Source organism: Telmatherina bonti (assembly GCF_933228915.1).
Source record: "Telmatherina bonti genome assembly, chromosome: 16".
In the NCBI taxonomy this organism is placed as follows: Eukaryota; Metazoa; Chordata; class Actinopteri; order Atheriniformes; family Telmatherinidae; genus Telmatherina; species Telmatherina bonti.
Genome location: NC_136614.1, coordinates 11,556,857 through 11,580,072, shown reverse-complemented (window position 1 = coordinate 11,580,072; position 23,216 = coordinate 11,556,857). Strand labels below are relative to the sequence as shown.

The 23,216-nt window shown below is 41.8% G+C and overlaps 1 protein-coding gene across 1 annotated transcript in view; it reads right to left on the bottom strand.

Annotated features, from left to right (window-relative positions):
• Nucleotides 1-11,982: 11,982 nt before the first annotated feature.
• The window catches only part of man1a1 (mannosidase, alpha, class 1A, member 1), a gene marked incomplete at both ends in the record, with an annotated part of 171,307 nt that continues 160,073 nt past the window's right edge, over nt 11,983-23,216 (bottom strand). The window contains 3 exons of the mRNA XM_079255707.1: nt 11,983-12,109; nt 21,272-21,387; nt 21,591-21,763. Of these exons, the coding sequence (XP_079111833.1) occupies nt 11,983-12,109; nt 21,272-21,387; nt 21,591-21,763 (416 nt within the window). The remainder of the gene's footprint in view (nt 12,110-21,271; nt 21,388-21,590; nt 21,764-23,216) is intronic.

The window sequence follows — 23,216 nt, the reverse complement described above, 5'->3', positions numbered from 1 at the left end:
CTGCACCAGTTACCGCCTGCTTCCACCAGTCTGCACCAGTTACCACCTGTTTACACCAATCTGCACCAGTTACCACCTGCTTCCACCTATCTGCACCAGTTACCACCTGCTTCCACCAGTCTGCACCAGTTATCGCCTGCTTCCACCAATCTGCACCAGTTACCGCCTGCTTCCACCAATCTGCACCAGTTACCACCTGCTTCCACCAGTCTGCACCAGTTATCGCCTGCTTCCACCAGTCTGCACCAGTTACTACCGGTTTACACCAGTCTGCACCAGTTACCGCCTGCTTCCACCAGTCTGCACCAGTTACCACCTGCTTCCACCAGTCTGCACCAGTTACCGCCTGCTTCCACCAGTCTGCACCAGTTACCACCTGTTTACACCAGTCTGCACCAGTTACCACCTGCTTCCACCAGTCTGCACCAGTTACCGCCTGCTTCCACCAATCTGCACCAGTTACCACCTGTTTACACCAGTCTGCACCAGTTACCACCTGCTTCCACCAGTCTGCACCAGTTACCGCCTGCTTCCACCAGTCTGCACCAGTTACCACCTGCTTCCACCAATCTGCACCAGTTACCACCTGTTTACACCAGTCTGCACCAGTTACCGCCTGCTTCCACCAGTCTGCACCAGTTACCACCTGTTTACACCAGTCTGCACCAGTTACCACCTGCTTCCACCAATCTGCACCAGTTACCACCTGTTTACACCAGTCTGCACCAGTTACCACCTGTTTACACCAGTCTGCACCAGTTACCACCTGTTTACACCAGTCTGCACCAGTTACCGCCTGCTTCCACCAGTCTGCACCAGTTACCACCTGTTTACACCAGTCTGCACCAGTTACCGCCTGCTTCCACCAATCTGCACCAGTTACCACCTGTTTACACCAGTCTGCACCAGTTACCACCTGCTTCCACCAGTCTGCACCAGTTACCGCCTGCTTCCACCAGTCTGCACCAGTTACCACCTGCTTCCACCAATCTGCACCAGTTACCACCTGTTTACACCAGTCTGCACCAGTTACCGCCTGCTTCCACCAGTCTGCACCAGTTACCACCTGTTTACACCAGTCTGCACCAGTTACCACCTGCTTCCACCAATCTGCACCAGTTACCGCCTGCTTCCACCAGTCTGCACCAGTTACCGCCTGCTTTTGTCACTCTTCATCCTTTTTAGACTTCTAGCTCCACTCTAAACATCCTCATCTGCGTTTATTGAAAGAATGACACAAGCAGATGTTAAAAAATGCAACGTGAGTTGGACTACAAGGTCGAAGCCTTGGTTTAGCTGTATCCATGACAACAAGAAATACTGTATGACTGGTACGAAAGTCTCATTTTTCAACTCTGTGGTGCTGAAACGTCCTTGTCTCGAGTCAAACGGGCTCATTTTAGATGAGAAATGAAGAAAATGATGAAATTTACTGATTCACAACAGAATAAACCAGTTTAATCCAATTAAACCTGTTATATTCCAGCTCAGTTTGGTCCAAATAACCCTGAATCATTACAGTCAAATAAATCCTTTCATGCATGAATTAATAAAAATAATGCAACATTTTTTTAATACAGTATTTGACCTCTGCAGACATATGCAATGATACTTAGAATTTATCACGATTCATTTGGATGTATTCTATGAAATACTTATAAAATAATATATAATAAATCCCCAAAAAAAAAAATCAAAAAAGGCAAACTTATGAAATTACATTATGTTCAATTATATCATATTTTTTTATTCTCCAGTGAGTGGAAACGTATGGGACTCACTAACATCCACTGAAGTGGTTTATTTACAAAAACACCATTCACATTCATTAATATACAAGAAAAAGCTTGTAAATAAGTGTCCACTGTAGGGACAAAGTGCGTTACAATACAAAAACTATTTAATGGTTACACACACTCGGCCCATTTACGTATTTGTAATTGTTGAATTGTTCCATTTTATGTTACCACCCTCTTTTTTACCCCTAGACCCCACGGGGGTTGTAACACTCATCACATAACACCAAACCTTGTAGGCTTAATCATCCAGATTTGTCGGCCATAGTTGTAGTTTCACCCCAACATCCTCCCCTCAGATGGGCCAATGTTTTTATTTGTTTATCATTTATTTACTTTTATTTAACCAGGAAGTCCCAGTGAGATCAGAAATCTATTTTACAAGGAAGACCTGGCTGAGGCAGCAACCATACAGAGTCAAAACTATATAAAACAAACAGAAAAGCCAGAGATGGCTTTTTGAGAAAAACATTGACGTTCCTCCTTCACTGCATTCCTCAGGATAATCTTATTATGTTTATTTTTACTTGTCATGGAGGAGAATAGAAGCATCATAGCAGCTTTAGCCAGCAGCTAGTTTCCGTCTGGGGTCCCATAGGAGGTCAGTCAATAAAAACAGTCAGATTAAAAATAATCAACAAGCCACAACAACACAACTCATCACTATAAATAAAATCTGAATGATTAAATTCGTCCCATTAGATTTTTTAACCCGACAGATTTAATAACTAAGAAAAACCAGTGATTAAAAGGGATAAAAGACGAGCGCATACGGTGTCGTGCAGGAATGTTGGCCGCTCTGGTTCATCTAAATCCCGTTTTCAGTGAAAGGAACTAAAAGTCATGACATGTTAAGGCACCAGGAAGTCGTGTTTTGATCCTAAATCGCTCCGGTTAAACAGCAGCTTGAGCAAAGGCAGAGTCGTTTTAGGAATTCAGCCACGTTTCCGTCCTCGTCTCTGTCCACAGCCCTGAGATGCTCAACGTCTCGGTGAGCTGTCAGAGGTGCTGAAGCCGACTCGCGTCTGCTCAGAATTTGGCCTGAAAGAAGCTAATTAGCTTCCATGCTGAGACCCGGACAAATTCTCTGAATACTAAAGAAAAGAGTTTTGTGCTTCCTGAACAAGATGAGAGGAGATTATTCCATCCTTCAGTTCCGTCTCGATAATGACGTTTTACTGGATCAGCCTGATGAAGACACGTCCAGGGAAGACGATACGAGGACATGAAACTGACTTCATGCTAACATGGCTTTAATCTGCAGGGCTGCCCAGTCGGGTAGGATGGCGTTTACATGGAAACACATGAAGAACAATCTGCCATGGATCTTCTCAGAGGTCAGGCCAGCTCACATCATGTCCTGTATTTTAGAGGGTTTTTAAATTCCAGGCCCCAAAGGGCCACTGTCCTGCTGGTTTTAGATGTTTCCCTGCTCCAGAAGCATCAGGAAACGTGTAAGGCGCTGGGAGAAGAGCTGCTACACTCAGCCAGGAAAACACAATTCCTGATCATACAGAAAGCAAGGAGCAGTAAAGAGATGGGAGACGAATAAGAAGACTTCCATGCAAACTTAGAGAAGTTGTTTTTTTTCTCTTCAGTGAAGTACATAAACAGAGTAAACAGCTGGATGTCGGATGGCAGCTGGAAACGTGGGCCAGGCCCGGTTCGCATACTCATCAATTTAAATCTTTTAAGGGTTTTTTTTTATGGCCAAAACTTTAAATATGTAGAGTTTCGAAGATAACAGATGAGTTTATCAGGAACCAAACGTCATAAAATAACGATCCAACATTTTAAATCTGGGCTTTTGACCAGTTTTCATGGCACACTGATTCCTGAAGCTGTGGTTGCCCTGCAGCATCTCCAGCCTGAAAGAAGCTGTTTAACAGTTTTTACTGAACAGCAACTGGTTGGCAAGACGCAATTTTAATGGCTGATTCAGTAAAAAAAACAGGAATAATTGGAGGACAAAGGGAAAAAGTAACAAAACAAGAGACTAGAGTCATCAGACTGACTTTTACAGGCAGGAGGGAGCTCAGAGAAGAGACAGGATGCGATGCTGAGAAGTGCTGCTGTGGAATTTTTAGTGTTGCTCCTAAGTTAATAAAAATCAAACACAATGTTTAATCTAACTTAATTCACGCTGTGTGACCACAGTTTGGTCAAAAACTTTCTTCTTCAAAACCTTCAAACTAAAGTTTTTGAAAAATAAAAAATTGTTTCACTGTGAAAAATACTTTTCTCTCTCTGAAAAGCAGCATGGCTACCAGAGACACAACATACCACTGAAAGAAGCGCTGGGATCCATTAGGACTTCCAGTTCCAGACCAATACACCACCTATAGTGGTGGCCGACAAGTACTGGAACAGATGAGGTGAAGTGCACAATGTGAAAGAGGCTCCAGGGGATTGTGGCTTCAGAATGTGATGAATCTGTCCAAAGGATGGTAAGAGGTGCTCTGCAGACAGAAAACACTTTGATCTGAGTGTCTGAGGGGGAGTAAAGGTAAAAATGTGGCCAAAAGGCAGAAACAGGTAGCAGGAGTCACATTAAAACAGGCTACAGAGGAAGTAGAAGCAACATGCAGGACATCAGGGATGATCTGCGGGAAGTCAGGAGATGCTAAAGCTAATAAATACAGCTTTATTCATGCGGGAAGATTAAATAGAACCGAGAAAATACAGCACAACGCCTGGTTTCATAACTGTTATGTCATAAATATGAGTCTAAATCCTTCAACTACATCCTTATGCCTCATTTTCTTCACCACAGGGGGGGCTTCTTCCTTTACTTTCCCAGGACAAAAACCTCTCATGCTGTAAGCAGTGAGATGCTGAGCTGCCCAGACGTCGTCTGGTTTAAGTGGAAATGTTGCCGAGGGGGGAGGGAGGGTGGTTTACTGTCGAAGAGGAGGCTGATTGAAGATGTTTGTCTGCTGAAACAGAGCAGAATAATCAGGAAAAATACATGCAGGACTGAAAATGGAGAATGCATCATGAGAAATATTTCAAGTCTCAACAAGTATAGAAGCGGCGAGGTTCGCGTGGTCCTCTGCTGCCCTCTGGTGGCGCTGACAGGAACAGCTGGGACACAAATACATCAGTGAGTTTATCAACAATGTTGTTTATCTTCACGTTGAGGTGTGTTTACAAGATGCAGAGAGAGAGAGAGATGGCAAGTTGGGACGAGACAGATGACACACACACACACACACACACACACTCAGTTCAACACAAACGCAAAGCAAGTCGGGATGTTGGGTTAAAATGTAAATAAAAACATTTGCAATGATTTTCAAATGTCAGAAATCTGGATTTTATGGCCAAAAGAACAAACAAAATGTCAGATACATATTACAACCATGTGGGAATCTTAAGCAGCCAGAATCCTGCCTAGATGCAGATTTCTAGAAGAAGCATGGAAGTATGAAGTATGTGTGTTAGGGAACATACGGGTCCTTAGTAATTATCAGTTAAGTCCCAGGAAACCCCAGGAGGGTTTGTTCATGAAGCAGGTTTGTAAAGAGGAGGTAAAAGGACTTGATGGGAGGGAAGGAAGAGAAATCTAGTTTCATCTTATCTGTTGCCTTTCAGGACTTCAGGATTCTCCAGTTCTGGTTTTCCTGAAAAAGTTCATTCACAGCCGGGAGATTCTTGTATTTTCTGTCACTGGTTCCCTGAATGGGGGCGGGTTTAAGAATGAGACTGGATGCTTCAAAGGAGCGACAATCCCTCTTGGTAGATTTGGGATTTGTGATGTCAGGCTGGATGGAAAATGCAAAAACATGTGACTTTTCAGCCATGACCTCCGAACTGCTCTGCAGACCTGCAGCTCTTCCTGTCACACAGAATTCATGCAAGCAGAGACAAACTAAAACTGCTGTCCAGTTGGTGAAAAGGCTCCTTGTTTCCGCTCGAAGGTTTAAGAAAAGAGCAGATGTGAGAGTAAAGCCATTTTTAATGTGTTCCACAGGAAAAAAGCAGCTTTAACGGAGACAATTCACACTAAAGATTCACGTCAAAGAAACAAGATTTACTGTGAAAGGATTGAAGGTTGTAAGTGGACCTCACACTCCGCAATCCAGCCGGTTTTTGTTTTTTCCTGGTCTAACCCTAACACACCTGAATCAAATCCAATCAAATGGATCAAACTTCATTCATTCATCCTAACTGCTTAGTCCGATTCAGGGTCATGGGGAAGCTGGAGCCTATCCCAGCAGCTCGCCAGTCCATCCCAGGGCCACACGGAGACAAACAACCACTCATGCTCCTAGGAGCAATTTAGAGTAACCAGTTAACCCAACATGCATGTCTTTGGACGGTGGGAGACCCCTGCACTGCACACCCAAACCCACGCGTCTGATCCCTGGGCACGAGGCTGGAAGCGGGAATGCTGGAACTGGGCTGCAGAAAAAGTGATGCCAGCAACTCCCGAGCAACTCGGGAACCGAAATGCAGCTCGCTTCCTGCAGGAGTTACTGGTCTAATCCGGATCTTGGCCAGGCTGACTTCAAGCTGCTAGCTCCTGATGCTATGCTAGCAAAGTGTTATCAGGTCTGACAGCTAACCTGAAGCCCGCTGATGTTCCAAGCTCTTCGATCTGGAAACTCGAGGCCTGATAGGTCTGGGATCTGCTGATGGGAGGTCTGGTTCTTTTGGCTTTTAATGATTCTTTGTCATCACTCAAAGCTTCTACTTTAGCCTAATTTAGCATTTATGAATGGTTTACACTGGTAAGGACATTTTTCATCCATTATTTTACTCATTTAAACTGATCTTTAGTCTCCAGTTTCACTGAAATACAGCTAAATGCTGCTTATTTTTCAATTTTTAAGAATTTCTTCATGTTTTCTGACAAGTCTGCATTTAAATCCAGCTTCCCGTCTGTCTGCTGCTCTACGCATCTGGTCTAAACCACCACACCTTCTTCCTTCCTGCTACATCATGGTACAGGGATCACCAATCCTGGTCCTCGAGGGCCGGTGTCCTGCAGGTTTTGCAAATGACCCTGCTGGAAAACTCCTGTCTGACTCCGGCCTTCTCCACACATAGCAGGAATCCCACAAAATGAAGATATTTTTCTCCAATTTGGACTGTCATCCACAACAAAACGCAGATTTTTGCACTCAAAAACAATGGTTTTAAACACCTCCGACCAAAGTGAAGATGTGGGAATTCTCCGTTTGCACATCAGCATGTGGACATATATAACCGGAGGTTTTGGGTTTCCGTCTGCAACAGAAAATGTCATGACGTTACATGTGCGACCTTTGCTCATGTAAACGAGGGTCTTGTTCATGCGCCTTTACTTTTATAATATAGAAAACAAGAACATGAAGAAATTCTGCAGAACTGGAACCGCCGTCTTTTATTTTTAGTTAGAACCACCAAACTTTCCCCAACAACAGAGCGTACACTTCCTGTTTGGCCTTTTCAAAATAAAACCATAGGCACGCCGCTTACTGAACACATGCCAGGCGCTGGTGTGTGTTTGTTTTTACAAGCTCTAATACCGCTCCACATAAACTACCAAAGGCAAAGAACGAGATTAAGGACAGTTATTTTCTGCTACCTAACCAGATCACGTTGGAGGTATGTTTCAGGTTTTGTGAAAGTGACGTTGCGAGATGGAAGGTTCTTCTGATTGGATAAGATTAGGGGCGCTACTAAAGGTTTGATATGCTGATGAATGTGCTGAACAAGGTTATGCAGAGAGCAATGGGGATGTTACCTGATGCACTGAGAAGTACCTCGCTCCATTTCTCAAATGTATTAATGTATAAATATATGCCAATATTGCCGTCTGTAACTTATTTCTCCTTTTTTCCGCAGGTCTTCCTGAATAAGTGCAGTTGTACATGTTGATCTGTCTTTCCTGTCCTCTCCACCCCAACCAGTCGAGGCAGATGGCTGCCCTCCCTGAGCCGGGTTCTGCCGGAGGTTTTCTTCCTGTTAAAAGGGAGTTTTTTCCTTCCCACTGTCGCCGCGTGCAGCTCAGGATGGGGGACTGGATGGAAGTCATGACTCGATGCAATCAGTTGGTTTCTATTATAGGATATGTATGAATTGGCTTGAAATGATGTGGATGGAAAGTTCCCCGTGACAACACTGTTGTGAAGTGGCGCTGTACAAATAAAGCTGAATTGAATTGAATTGGTGTGGATGGATTTGTACTTGAAAAACGAGGTTGTGTGAACTCTTTTTTTTGTTTTACTGGCTGGGGGTGGGGGGGGGTAATCCGGTTTTTTAAAAAGCCCGGCTACGTATGGACATGGTCTCAGACAAGCTCTGCTCATGTCTGCTAAATATACATAGATTTGAATCAAGTCTGTTGCAGCAGGGACCCTTGGAAAACCTGCAGGACACCGGTCATCTAGGACCAGGATTGGTGATCCCTGTCAGGGTACCTCCCCAACCGATTGGTCGACATGACATGTCCATCAAAGCAGCAACCCGCCCCTGCCTGCATGTTCTGGAGAGCTAAAGATTCAGCCGAGTCAAAAAAACACACCAAACCAAACACAGAATTTATTAAAAGATGTTTTTATTCACAATAAAAGTGTAACAAATATAGTTTATTAAAAAGTCTGCTGCTCATTAATATCATTTTACCCCATTAGCTCCGAAGATTTGATATAAATGTCAAACAGCTCATCTGCCGCGATGGAATATTTACATTTCATAATAACATTAACACCAGAAAACAAATTTCCCCACAAAATTAAAACATTGCATTGAAATGCAACATAAACTATGTGCAATGGAATGATTATCAGCAATATGTTTTGTACAGGTACATTTCTGAGGTTGGTTTCACACATTTAAACCTGTTAAAGGAGAACGCCACCCGGGTTCTTCCTAATCTGTTTCATGGCGTCGGGGATATTTATGAAACAGGTGGAATTCTCCTCTATAATTCACTGACAGAACAGCGTCGGAAGGGATCACACAATTCAGAAAAACCACCGAAGACAGTCCGAACTTTACATGAAAATAATTTAAATAAGTCAAGACTGAATGTGAGAAGAAATGACGTGAAGCTAAAGCGGACGCTACGCCGGCGCTCACATCCACAAATACATTCTGCTCTTCTCTCTTCAGGCAGTGAAGCCTTCAGATGCCTACAAATCATCCAAATAATAAAAAACAAGGCTTCCTACTGGGCTAAACGCTGCAGATTCAAGTCCGAGTTCAGAAACCCGACTGACTCTTCCAAGCAGTTATTCTAACATATTTATATTAAAATATCACGTTTTAAATCAGAGGATTTTACCTACGAATCTTCCCAAACCATTCCCACACCAGTAAATACTTCAGAAATCTGCAGAAATCAAATCTGACAAGTTTTCTATCATAAAAGACGTTTTTTCTGCAGTGAAACAAGAAAAAACTTCTGTCTCGACTGCAGCTGCAGGAAATATCGCAACAAATTTATCAGAAATTAAGTCGATTTTTCAGGAAAAAACAAATCTGATTCTTAATTTTTCTGTTGATTTAATTGTAAAGTGAATATTTTAGGTGGGTCTTATCTGTGAAACAGCCAAGGAATCCAGAAAATAACCATTTTCAGCGACTGCTCACAGCAGATATGAATCAAATGACTCTTACTCTACAAGATCATCATCTTGCTTCCGCATTCGTAGAAAAGTCACATTTTCCGTCTTTAAATTACTTGATTTATATCCAATAAAGCAGGAAATAAAGTGGATAAAGTGGGAAATCCTGCAGTCCAGCACAGAAGCAGGTTGAAATAAAAAGATTCAAGTTTCTCTGAGCTGCACCAGGAACACTTCACGTCTCCTCGTGTCGGGAAAGCAACGGACAGAAGGTGAAGGTGTGTGTGCTCGCACGGCGCTGCTCCGCCTGCGCGCATGGGTTCAACTTTTTGTGCTTTCAGACTCAAAGCAAAACAAAAACATCAACAATAAAATCTTCGCTTCACATTGGATGGTACATTCATACAGGTCCTGCTGATTCTCTGCCGTTTCGAACCGAGCCCTAAACCTCCACCAGGATCTGCTTGTGTGTTTAAACCCACAGCACCACCTGGTCGGGCCGCCGCCTTCTCCTATGATCACTACAACAAAATAAATTAACAGCATCAGAATTATTACAGTATGACAAGGAAAATAAGGGACCAGACTGTCTGTTCAGCGACATGAGGAACACACAGCTCAGGAAAGTCGCCGCTGCCTCGACTTTTTGGTTTCTTAGTTTGGAAACTCTTCGTCTGGCCGTCCAGATCTCTACGTTTCGCTGCGAAGGTCCTGCAGAGGCGAGCTGCTGGAAACAGAAAAGCCGGACGAGAAAAACTGGCTCTGAACGATGCAGAAAAATGCCTCCAGTTTGTGTTTCAGTCAGATTTATTCGCCATCTGTAGTCAAGGGGATGTTAATAAAGAAATAAAGAACTAATATTTCATGTTTCACTGTGAGATTAAACAGAAACTTTCCTTTCCAGAGATCAATAGTGTCTAAAGTCCTCAAATCAAACAAGGTTTTAACTGTAGGTCTGAGTTTATGTCCATACTGGTGCCCAGAACTGTTTCTTTGGGATAAATTAAAATAAAGATGAGCCTGGTGGGAATTATTTGGAGGAAAAAGACAGAAATGATCACTGGGTCGTCGTCTCATGTAAGCTGCAACGCCACTCTTTCACCACTAGGTGTCACTGCCGCCCAGGAGATACCTGACAGCTGCAACTGGAGTCTGTTTCCGACATTTAGCTCAGAATCCAGGGAATCAGGAGAAGTACCAGTATCACTACTTTTATTCTGAGCTCTGTTATTAGAAATCTGCTGGACTTTGGTGGTCCGATCTCCACTTATCGCAATGTTTTCAGCGACTCTGGACCCGTTTTTCAGCCAAACTTCCTCTGAATATCAAATCAAAAGAGGGCGTAATCCTTTAATCCGTGTCTAGTTTTGGTATAATCCTCATCAGAGGCATGGGAACTTAAAGCTGTGCGACTACTCCGAAACTCCACTGCTCTGTGGGAGCTGCTCCCCCCTCAGACTCCTTCTCAACAGTGAAGGCACTAGGTCAAAGACTAATCTGGATTAAAATCTGGCCGTCAGGAGGAAACTTTTACGTGAAATTTTCAACAAAATGAGCAAAACTTTGCCAAACTGAAACAACTGGATGTGTGTGTTTTCCTCACAGAGGAGAGAAGATCCTTCATCCTGCCTGATGCTGGACGTGGGCGACTGAAACGAGACTGAAAGGAGGGTTCGACCTTCAGCTGGAAGGATGCTTACACTTGCAGCAGGTTTGTTTTATATTTCTACAACAAAAACAAGACTTTGTTGTCCTGATTTAAAGCAGAAACCTTCCTTTTTTTAGTTCCATAATTTATTTTAAATCCCTGTGACAAAAGGAAAAACGCTGTTTTTGTCAAATAAATGAAGAAAAACTTAAAAGAAGAATAAAACGTCAGCAGAGGGGTTAAAAAAAACCAGACATCCAGCTGAAAACACCTGTACTGGTTGAACCCAGGCAGGGAGGAGATGAAGACAACGATACAGCAGCAGAAGAAGAAGGTGTGATTGGTAAAAAAGAGGCTTCTTTTCCGTTTCTCCCAAAGCAACAAACCGTCGAAACAAACAAACGAACTCCAAACGTTTTTCCAACAACAGTCCAGGTGTGGCGACGAGAAAGAAAACACTTCCTGTCCAGATGTGGAAGCGGCGAGGAAGAAGAAACACGGCGAGGAGGAGCGAACGTTACGCCAGTGTCGTCTTCCTTCGCCAAGAGCTGCAGCTTCGGTCAACGCCGGCTTTTTCCGGACTTCAGGGAGGCGGTGGCGACAAACAACAGAGGCGGAGCTACAAACAAGGAAGCCAGAGATGCAGAACGCTTCGATAACTGTTGAAATGAAACACAGAAACCCGGCCGTGTGAATTCTGCGGTAGTCAGCGGTGAATCTGTTGCTCCGGAACCGGCGTCTGGACTCGTCCAGCGGAGAGAGAGCCACAAGGAAACAAAAAAAAAAAAAAAAGAAGAAGGAACTACAGTAAAAACTCAGCTCCAACGGGTTCAAACGCCGTTCTAGATTCAATCAAAAATATAAATTAAAATCCAATCAGGGGTCATCTGAAGCCGTCGAAGGGCCCCAAATGGTGAAACAGTTTCAGACAGACAGCTGGAGGCTCAGATTTACAGAAATCTCACGGCTTCCTGGGCGTCCGCTACTCCACTTCGTTGGGTGTGTCTGTTTTGTCCTTCCTGATGACCGGCAGAGGGTGCGCCTCGGTGTTGAAGACCCAGTGGTCGAACGGGAGGTGGTCGTCATCGGAGAAGAGCAGGTAGAGATACCTGCAGGACGTAAACAAAGACAGATTTCAGGATGAGGAAATGGGACCAGTCGCTTCCCCCAGTTTGCTGGGCGTATTGGAGCCCAGTGTTTGGAGGCTCCACGCCGCCCTGCAGCTGAAAGTAGGGCTGGGCGATATGACCTTTTAGTAATATCCCAATATTTTTATGGCATGTCACGATATACGATATATATCTCGATATTTACCTTAGCCTTGAATTAATTCTTTGGTGCTTACAATCACATCAGTAAGATGATTTTGTGTCTCCATTAAAACATAATTGTTCATACTGCATTAAGATATGCTGATTTTAAACATTCATGCCAAAAGGATGAAATTGTAACGAAGCAAACTGTTCAAAACCGTATTTATTGAACAGTTAAAGCAGTGGCAGAAACATGTCATTTTAAAACAAAATAAAGTGACTTTGCATGATGTAATAAATGCAACGTATGAAATACGTGCTCTAGGGGGGGACTTTTCAAATGATTCAATAAATTTGTGGTATTACGACCTTTTGTGGCGACACTTTTGCGACATACTTTGCATATGACAGTTGTTTGGTCAACATCGTCTCTCTGGTATCTAAACCACCGCCAGATGAAGGATCCTGTACTATTTTCCTTCGGAACAAATTCTCCCTCCTCCATTTTTTGTAACTCATGCTCCTACTGCTACCGGAGTTCTCTGCTAGGAAAGCTGCTCCACGCTGCCTCTCATGACGTAGCACGTAGCTCACGTTATGTACGTAACGCTTGCTTTAACTCTCTGTGCAAAGCGTTGCAGAGTCGAGGAGGAGGGAGGAAACCCCACCCACAGCTAAAAACACCTGCGTGACAACAGGATACTCGGATATGACGAATATAGACATTTTCTATATCCCACAGGGTACTAGCCACGATATCACAAGTATATTTGATATATCGCCCAGCATTAGTTGAAAAGAAATGTTAAAATAACGCAGTTAAAATAACAGCTCTATGTGCTGCACGTGATCCACAACAACACGCCAGAGGCTCCACGTCACCGCCTACATGCAGGATAAGAAGGTGTCTGCATGCGAGCCTCTCCTGGATGAGTGGCTCATCACATTTAGCATAAAAACCAGTCCACCCGTGGCCACGTGTACGGTTCCTCCACATGTAGCTGAGCCCTCATGAATGAACGAGTCGACAGCAGCATCAGTAAGTTTCCACCTACATGCTCTACTCTGCTGCTCCTCCTGCAAATGCACCAAGCACCAGGAAATTATCCACCAAATCCGCATTTCCTTAGTTTAGGTGCAAAGTTTTATTTAGGTTTATATAGTTTAGGACCAAACTACATCAGAGACCTCCTGTCCCATTATGAACCTACCAGACCCCTCAGGTCATCTGCATCTGTTTTTTTTTTTTTTTTTTATCAGTTCTTCAGAGTAAAAACAAAGCTGCATTCAGCTTCTATGCTCCTCATGTCTGGAACAAACTCCCAGAAAGCTTCAGATCAGCTGAAACAACCAGTTTATTTAAATCAAGAATACAAGCTTTCCTGTTCTCAGCTGCATTTCAGTAGATTTTATTCAAAGTTACGCTGAGTTTATTTATATTCTGAATCTGCACGTTTCTTTATTTAATGTTATTTTTCCTTGATTTTTTGTTTTTACTTTTAATTATGCGTCTTATTTTCTAACGTTTTATTGTCTCTGTAAAGAACTTTGTTGTTGAATTGTGCTATAGAAATAAACTTGCCTTGCCTTCCATACATTTATATCTGTTTTTAGTGCATCAAGTAGAAAATTGGCATGTTTTGCTGCAACAAAAGCAAAAATCACCCAGTAAGTTGAAAGAGATGTTTTTGTTTAAAAAAAAACGTTTTCTACATTTGCTGATGACATCGTAACGGTGGCTTGTTGCATCGCTCTGCTGAGTTACTCTTTTGTTGATTTGTGAATGCAGACTTTATAACAATAAATAAAGAACCTGCGGCTCCGCAGACTTTCTACAGCGGCTCTTGATAACACTTGGCTAAACTATTTAAACCAAACAAGCAGCAACCTCCACCAAAGTGAAGCATTTGCAGAGTGCTAAAACATTGCAGTTCCCCCTTCATCCACTAGGGGCTGTAAAACAGAGCAAATCTCCATAGACTCCCATGTTAAAAAGACCAACTTCACAGCAGAAATAAACATGTTTACAGCCTGGTTCAAAAATCATTTTAGGTTTAAAAGGTCAGGTTTACCTTCATGACAACTGTGGGGGGAGTGAATTTTATTCTACCTCTTCCCTTTAGAAGTAAATTAATCTTGAGATTCGGCAGATATAGAGGCGTGTCCTTTTGACTGACAGGTACTCAATCTCCCGCTTCAAGTATAAAGAATGTAGAACAACCGCAGCTTGGAGTTCGTTAGATGTCAATCATCCACCATGATGCTCAACGCCCCCCTCTCAGTTACACCTCTTTACCTATATTTGTATTTTCCGGGAGAGATGAGACGCATGACGCTGCCAAGATGGCGAGGGTAGGAACCGCCCAATGAGCTTTAGTTATTCAGAAACCTATGGGTGACGTCATGGAGGCTCAGTCCATCTTTAATTTACAGTCTGTGCTTTAAATATAGATGTCATAGTGAAATGCAGGTTTCAGAGGATTTTTAATGGAATGACTGGACTTGATTTCCAAAACTAGATGACACTAAAAAAAACCTGCAATTTAAATGTAATTTTCTTGTCATTAGTTTGGAAACTCTGCACTTCTGTTTCTTCATATTTTACCATAAATATTTTTTTTTCATTAATTTAAAATTAAAAATGTGAATAAAACTGTAATTCTTAAAAAATTCAATGAATTTTCAGCCATAGATATTTATCTTTATTTGCAAGTAGTATTATTCAGCTGGACTGAAGGCAAAAATGGCTCTTTTGGTTGCAAAAGTCACAGACCTGGGACCACAACTAAAAATGATGTTTTGAACTCCAACACTTTGTTGATATTGTTTGGAAATTAAGGCTCCTTATGACTAATAATCTTTTCAGCAGATGAATTATCACCGCATAAGGATGAAATGAAGTGAGCAGAGAGGGAGAAGGCGGTGCAGACACTGGACTCAGTGCACACTCAGACGGTCTCTGCATGGGGTGTGAAGAGTCCAACACGGACCCCGACTGACCCAGAATCAGAGGAAGAGGTCTGATCAGCGAGCCTGGATTCCTGCCTCCTTCTGGCAGATGTTGAGTAGAAGGAAAATGGAGCGGACAAGATGGGACTCCGGCGGCGGTAACGAGAAATCAGAATCCATTTGTGTCCAGATCTCTGCAGGGAGACGGCACCATGAGGAGCGGCTGGACTGAGGATGAAGGAGGGGGAATGGTGCTGAGTCTTCCTCCATGTGGATGGATGAGGTCATCAGCAGTTATACGAAGGATGAAATGATTATATTTTATATCAGGTGGTATTTTAACCAAACAGATCCGCAGCAGATCGTCTGTCAGAGCGGATTTCTCTGCTGTTTAACCAGCCGTCACCTTGTTTTGTCTTAACTGTTGAATCCCAGTGAGGTGAGGGGGGGGGGCAGTCTCGTCTCATCAATCATGAAGCTCTTCATCAATTTAATGCAGGATTTTTATCAGTTTATCATTTAATTTGCAAATGTGTTCAAGTTTAGCAATATCTATGAAGGTCCTGCGAAAAAAGCCGAGTCGGATGTGCTGAGAGGAGGAGGAGGAGGAGGAGGAGGAGGAGGAAGACCGGTGTTTAGAGAAAGCCTTAACATGGAAAGCTGCATAAAAGTAAACATATAAAGAAGAAACCTACAGATTTAATCATGAAAATAAATAAAAAGAGATAAAACAAAGCAAATGCGTTTTCTAAAGCAGACTTTATCAAATGAGAAAGCTTATGATATATTTTCGGTCTTTATTGCATAAAAAAGTCTTTTTTTAAAATTTTATTTTATTTTTTTTAGGCTAGCTTAGGTGATCAGTATTACACACGTGTAAATTTACATGTATGTACATCTAAAACATTTGGTATATCATAAATGTCACCATGATCATGATGCGAAATACTGGATTTAACCCGCGATTTAATGTTCAGGAATCTTTTTGATCCTTTGTGAGTCATAAGTTAAAATGAACGTTTAAATGTATAAATATGTGTAAATAACTATAATATAATTATTATATAATAATAATATTAAATAAAACAGTAATAAATGTTAAAATTGATTAAAAACAAATCTAATACAAATATTATAGATTTAATATTTACACAAAATATTTAATACGTATGAAGCCTCCTCTGCTCGTCAATAAACGACCCGGAAGCGGTGAGCGATGGAGGGCGGGCGGCGCTGGGAAGCACGGTCGTGTGCATGGCGGCATCGTGGACGATGCCAGAATCCCAGAGGAACGGGACGGATATTTTCTAACAGACACCGTCCATTTCGTTTTGCTATATTTGTTGGAAAGTTGGAGAACTTAACCCAGTTGTTTGCAACAAACTTTATGGTATTAATTCTTTGTATTTAAACATAGGTGATTTTATGGGGTGGGAAGGGAGTATAACAACAAACAAACAAAAAAACAAAATAAAAGCCTGTAGCACTTCATGGAAGGACCTGCGTCCAACTGGACAGTCCACTAGCACCTTCCTACGACGTCTCTACTGTTTGATTTCATGCTTGTGTTGTTCTCACTCTCATATGTAAGTCTCTTTGGATAAAAGTGTCTGCTAAATGACTGTAGAATAGAATAGAATAAAATGTCTGAATAAAATCATGAATATGATGCGGCTTGACTGAAGGGAAGTCAGATGTCTCTGGTGGCGAGGCTCTAATGATGCTAATGAGACATTCTTTCAGTCCCTTTTTGATTCACCTCTTTAGGAAAGATCTCCGTCTGATCTGGACAGAAAAAAACGTTTAAAAATAGAAAAATGTGTGTGTGTCGTCATCTGGAGCAGCGGTGACGAGTGTAAAAAAATCACGGCCCATTAAAAAAGAAAGACGACGTGGTGACTTGCCCTCTGTGAGGCTAACCTTGACTTCCGGCTGTCTGATGCGCAGGAGGAAGACAACGACATGAGATGAAGAGGAGATTGTGAGTGAGGAGGAGGAGGATGGAGGCGTAGCTGGGATGAATTACGTGGAGCTGAAGGCAACAGCATCATAAATTTGGAAGGAAAGTCTGTTCAGACATTCAGTGAACTGAAATAATCCAGCCTAACCTGTAACAGGATACGTTTTTCATTTTTTAATTTTTTTTTGCTTTATTTTAACTAAACTGAACCAAATGAAAAAAACCAGCGTGAGAAAAACGAAGATAATTTATGACTCAGCAGCTCGTAAAACCTTCATTAGCACCGATGTTGTGGAGAAATGTCAGTAAACTTTACGTCACAATGTTGCTTCAGCTCACCGAGGTTTGCAGCATTTTGTTCCTGGACGGCCTTTTGGAGGTCCAACGACAGCATTTTAATCAGGTTCAGGTCTGGACTTTAATTTGGCAACGACACCTTGATTCTGCTTGATTTGCTGCAAGTTGGGAGCACAAACTGGTTTCTGCTGTCAGAGACGTACAACAAGGGCTTCATGGTCCAAATCATCATCTCGCCACCATGCTGGAGGTGGGATGAGGTGCTGATAAGCTGTGGTTTCTCACCAAACATCTATAGTTCTGACTCCAGAAGCATTTTGCTTTGACCAGATGCAGGAAAGAAAAGGTTTTCTCCTGAACATCTTCCAAACAAGTCGTACTGTTGAAGTCTGTCTTATTTATTTATTCTGTTTGTCATTAATAGTAGCGTACATACACTACTCACAAAAAGTTAGGGATATTTGGCTTTCAGGTGAAATTTATGGAAAATGCAATATGTTCATGCTACAGTGATATATCATAAAAGTAAGACATTTAAGTAGAAGGATGCACTACTGATTTCCTCATCTCAAAAAATTCATTCAACACAAAAGGTAACAACAATGGTAGTTACACCACAACAAAAAATTTGAACGTCTCAATATCTCGTCATGTGCCCTTGAGGATCAATTACAGCTTGACAACGACGTCTCATGCTGTTCACAAGGCAACTTATTGCCTGCTGAGGCATGGCATCCCACTCTTCTTGAAGGGCAGCCCTCAGGTCATTGAGGTTCTGGGGTGCAGGGTTTCGAGCCTCTACACGACGGCTCAGCTGATCCCACAGGTTTTCAATGGGATTCAGGTCTGGAGAGAGTGCAGGCCATTCCATTTGAGGTACACCAGTCTCCAACAGCCGTTCCCTGATGATGCGGCCTCGATGAGCAGGAGCATTGTCGTCCATGAAGATGAAATTAGGCCTGTGCTGTTCATGTAGGGGCACAATCACTGGATTAATGATGTTATTCAGGTAGTATGGGCTTGTCACTGTACCATTCACAAAGTGTAGGGCAGTTCTGTACCAAGTGGACACCCCTGCCCACACTGTAACACCGCCACCACCAAAAGCTGGCCTGGTGACAACAGTGGCTGATGCATAGCGCTCTCCCTGACGTCTCCAACATCGTTGCCGGCCATCATTTCTGCTCAGTGTGAATCGACTTTCATCAGAGAACAGCACTGAGGCCCACTGGTTCCTCGTCCAGCGTAAATGCTCCCTGGCCCATGCAAGACGATGATGCCTGTGCCTGGTGGTGTGGTCAGGTACCCGTGCAGGTCGTCTAGCACGCAGACCACGCTGATGTAAACGGTTTCCAATGGTCTGACGTGACACTTGGATGCCTCTCACCTCTCTTAAACGTGCCTGGAGTTGAGTGGCATCATCATCCGGTTTCTCAGGGCAGTGTTCACAATGTAGCGGTCATCAGCACGGGATGTGGCCAAAGGACGTCCACTTCTAGGCCTTTCTGTGACTCTTCCAGTCTCTCCATATCTCTGTTGCAACCTGCTGATGACACTCTGTGACACTCCAAGCTCAGTGGCCACTTCTGTCTGAGAACGTCCTGTTTGAAGCATCGCAATGGCAAGGGACTGTTGTTCCATTGTTAGGTGTCGTCTTGGTCTCATGATGTCAAAATGTGAACAGCATGATGAGGACAACTGTTTAAACACCAGCTCTAATTGAACCAAGACATTTATTGGTCAATTCAAGGATCACACACCTGCCGTGATTTTTGCCGTTAAGCTCCTTGTTAGAGAACAGCAACTTGTGCAAAATTTATTGAAACATTTAACAGTTGGACATGTGCATTTAAAAGCTTAGAGAAGATCACATTAAGTTCACCTGTACAGGTTTGAATGCATTTTAGGCTTGTTGTGAAATTTCACCCAAAAGCCGAATATCCTTAACTTTTTGTGAGTAGTGTACTTTGATTTCACAGCCCTGTGTCATCAATTGCGAATCGCAATTGATGTTTGTTGAAATTTGCAAATATCGCTTTTATTTTGTTAAAAAATTTAATGGAAACGCAGCTAGTGTGAAAACTCCTGCTTGTTCTGCACGCTGCTTTAGTTTTGTTAAGTAATGTCAGCATGTAACAGGTCATGTCTTCAGGTTGTAGTCAGCTGGTTTTATCACCTGAAAAAGGACCAGATGAATTAAAGAGGATCATAATTCTTTTCTACATGAGTGTATAAAGGACATTATCAGTGACTGCAAACACAAACACAACCTCCCGTGTAAAAACCTAGCTGGGATCTTTCTTTTCTTTTGAGCACAGCTGGAACGTCTGAGAGAAAACGCCTACGAGCCGGCGAGCATCAGAGCTGCTACCATCTGTGGCTTCACACACATCCTCACACACACCAACATGTACAGAGATTCCCACGCGGCAGCAGCTAAACAAGGCTGCAGATTGCTCAGTGGAAGTGAGACGTAGTAACGAATGACGTGATACTTTTCACAGTTTATGTCTTTTACTGTTTTTCTTCTTCAGCTGACTTTTCAGAGCTCATGTAGGTTGGAATATTGTTTGTTATTAAAAACAAATCTGCTCATTTGTTTCTAATCATACTTGAGGTTTTATTTCTACCAGCGAGATGTTATACCAGTTTTTTTTAATTTTTTTTTATTTAGGAGAACATGTTGAACAGAAACAGGAATAAAAACTAAAATGGTTTAAAGAGCAACAATCCTGCAGGTTTTCCTTGTATCTCTGCTCCAACACACCTGGCTCAAATGCAGAACTTAATCGGCTGTTGGATCAGTTTAATGCAGCGGTTCTCAACCTTTTTGCAACACAGTTTCCCTTATGAAATATTTTTTCAGCCAAGTACCCCATAACAAGTGCAATGTACTTTTGGTTCAGAAAAAAGACAAAATATTGGTTTTTCCATTGGTTTTTGTTGTCAAGGCGACAGTAGGGTTCAATTCACGTCGAAATGTGGGATTTTGGGAGGAATGAAAAGGTGCAAATCTAAACGTAAATTCAGTTTATGAATGTACACTTACATTTATTGGAATGTATTAAATATTTATATGATATTACATTTATATCATTTTATTCAAGGATGTTTGAAACATGAAAAAAAACATATTTTTAAAAAAAAATTTACGCACCCCCTGGAATGCCTTGAAGTACCCCCAGGAGTACACGTACCCCCATTTGAGAAACAGTGGTTTAATGTAAGCCAGGTGTGTTGGAGCAGGGATAAATGGTAAACCTGCAGGACATCAGTCATCGAGGACCTGTACGAAACCTAAAATGGATTTTTGAACCAGGCTGTAAACATGTTTATTTCTGCTGTGAAGTTGGTCTTTTTAACATGGGAGTCTATGGGGATTTGCTCTGTTTTGCGGCCCCTAGTGGATGAGGGGCGAACTGCAGTTTTAGACACTTCTGCATGAACCGTTGAAGGTGGCTGCTTGGAAGGAACAAGCCCAGACTGCAGTGTAGGAGGGCGAAGCTGCATGTTGCATAGCTGCATAAACAGCCGTTTATGTCGTTTTAACACCATCTAAAGCCAGTGCTGCCAGTTTAAGATGCATGCCTAGCGTCTAAATCAGGTGATTCTGTTTCTGCATCCAGGTCTCTGTTTTCACTCCACTGTGTGAGTGCATGTGAAGTAACCTTGCCAGCCTCTTTCTAGAATCTACAGACAAGTGGAAGCTTGACATCTCTGTCAGTTTCAGGCTGCAGGGTCGAGACGCTCCATCATGCAATGACAGCAGCCGTCAACGCCGCGCGTTTAGAGATGTTCACTTCGGGTCTTACTTGAGCGTCTCGGCCAGGTAGAAGCTCTGCTGAACGTCGTCATAGTTGGGAGACGAGGCGTAGACGTCTCTGACGCCGCTGTAGCCTCCTTCGACTCTGCAGTGCTGCTCCAAGGCCTGATAGAAAGACGGAAACAGGGACAGACAGCAGGAAGGGAAGCAGATGGCGACGTGAGTCAGGCTCCTTGTGCTCTCAGAATATCACCAAACCCTGGAGCCCATTTTTTTTTTTTTTTTTTTTTAAACTTTTGCTGAACATGGAAATGAAGTTAAGTTGTTTTCTGACTGAGAGCTACCAGGGAAAGAAACATCACTTTTACCTGAACGGCCTCCCAGCCCCAGTCTCGGTATTTGGGGTCGTGTGTGAACCTCCACATGTACATGTACGTCTCAATGACCTCAGGGCGAAGGATGAAATATTTCTCGTTCTGGCGGGTGGCAATGGCCTCAACCCCTCCGTCGAAGCGAAACGCCTCTGGACCCAACTTCAAAGCTACAGCAGATGAACAAATATTAAACACATATAAGACGTTTTATCTAGCTTATAATCTGTTGGAAGCAAAAAGCACTAATCCCCATTTTTATGTAAGAGTATAAGTGATGTATGTGATTGCAGCGTATGACAGAGTCATAAATTCTGATTTATGTTCACCTAAAAGAAGGATAATCAGCTGCCAGCAGTCATGTTTCCACAGAAATGCATTTAAAACACAATGACTCACAACATGACTTCAGGATACGTTTAAATGAGAGAAGAAAGCAGAATTTAATTTAGGAGGAAAAAATAAAGACCTGCGTCCCTCAGTGGAAGAAAACGCTGCTGACATCTTCAGTCCAGTTAAAAAAGAATTGCTTTAAAGGGGCCGAGATTTTTGGACGAACAAATATTTCTTGTATACAGCTTGCAGCAACGGGCTGGGACTGAATTTCATCCATTTTTAATAAAACGACGAGTACAGCTGAAAAAAAAGGATATTTTGCTTTTTCTTTTTAAATGAGAAGCAGGAAATATGTGCAGTAATTTACTAAAAGATGCTAAATTAAACACACAATTGAAGGTAAAGACATTTATCCTTTCACAAAACCTGATTACACATAATTTTACGTAGTTTTCAGGAATATTTCTCCAGGATACTTTAACTTTCCAAAGCTCCTCTTTGCTGTGTGTTTAGTTCTTTGTCCCGAACCTCCAGCACTGGGAGGACCCAACCAGTGGTGGAGTGGACCCTCAACTAAGTGAGCATACTCTCAGTTTCTCGCCCTTTCTTTTAAAAACAGTAAAAAGTGCCCAGAAAAACATTTAAGGAAAAATTACATGTAAGACTATTTATTTAGTTTCCCCTAAAAATCCATTAGTATATTTGCTCATTGTCACATTTGTATTAGCGTTGTTTGTTTATTGTTTATTTCGGACAGTAATTAGATTATACCTCAAACAAGGATATAAAACAACAAAGCAAACAAAATTAAGTACTATATATATATATATATATATGTATATATACGTATATATATACATATATATATATATATATGATGTGTATATATATACGTATATATATACATATATATATATATATATATATATATATACACATACATATATATATATATATATATATATATATATATACACACATACATATTTATATATATATATACACATACATATATATACACATACATATATATACACATACATATATATATATATACACATACATACATATATATATATATATACACATACATATATATATATATACACATACATATATATATATATATATATATATACATATATATACACATACATATATATATATATACACATACATACATATATATACACATACATATATATATATATACACATACATATATATATATATACACATACATATATATATATATACACACATACATATATATATATACACAAATAC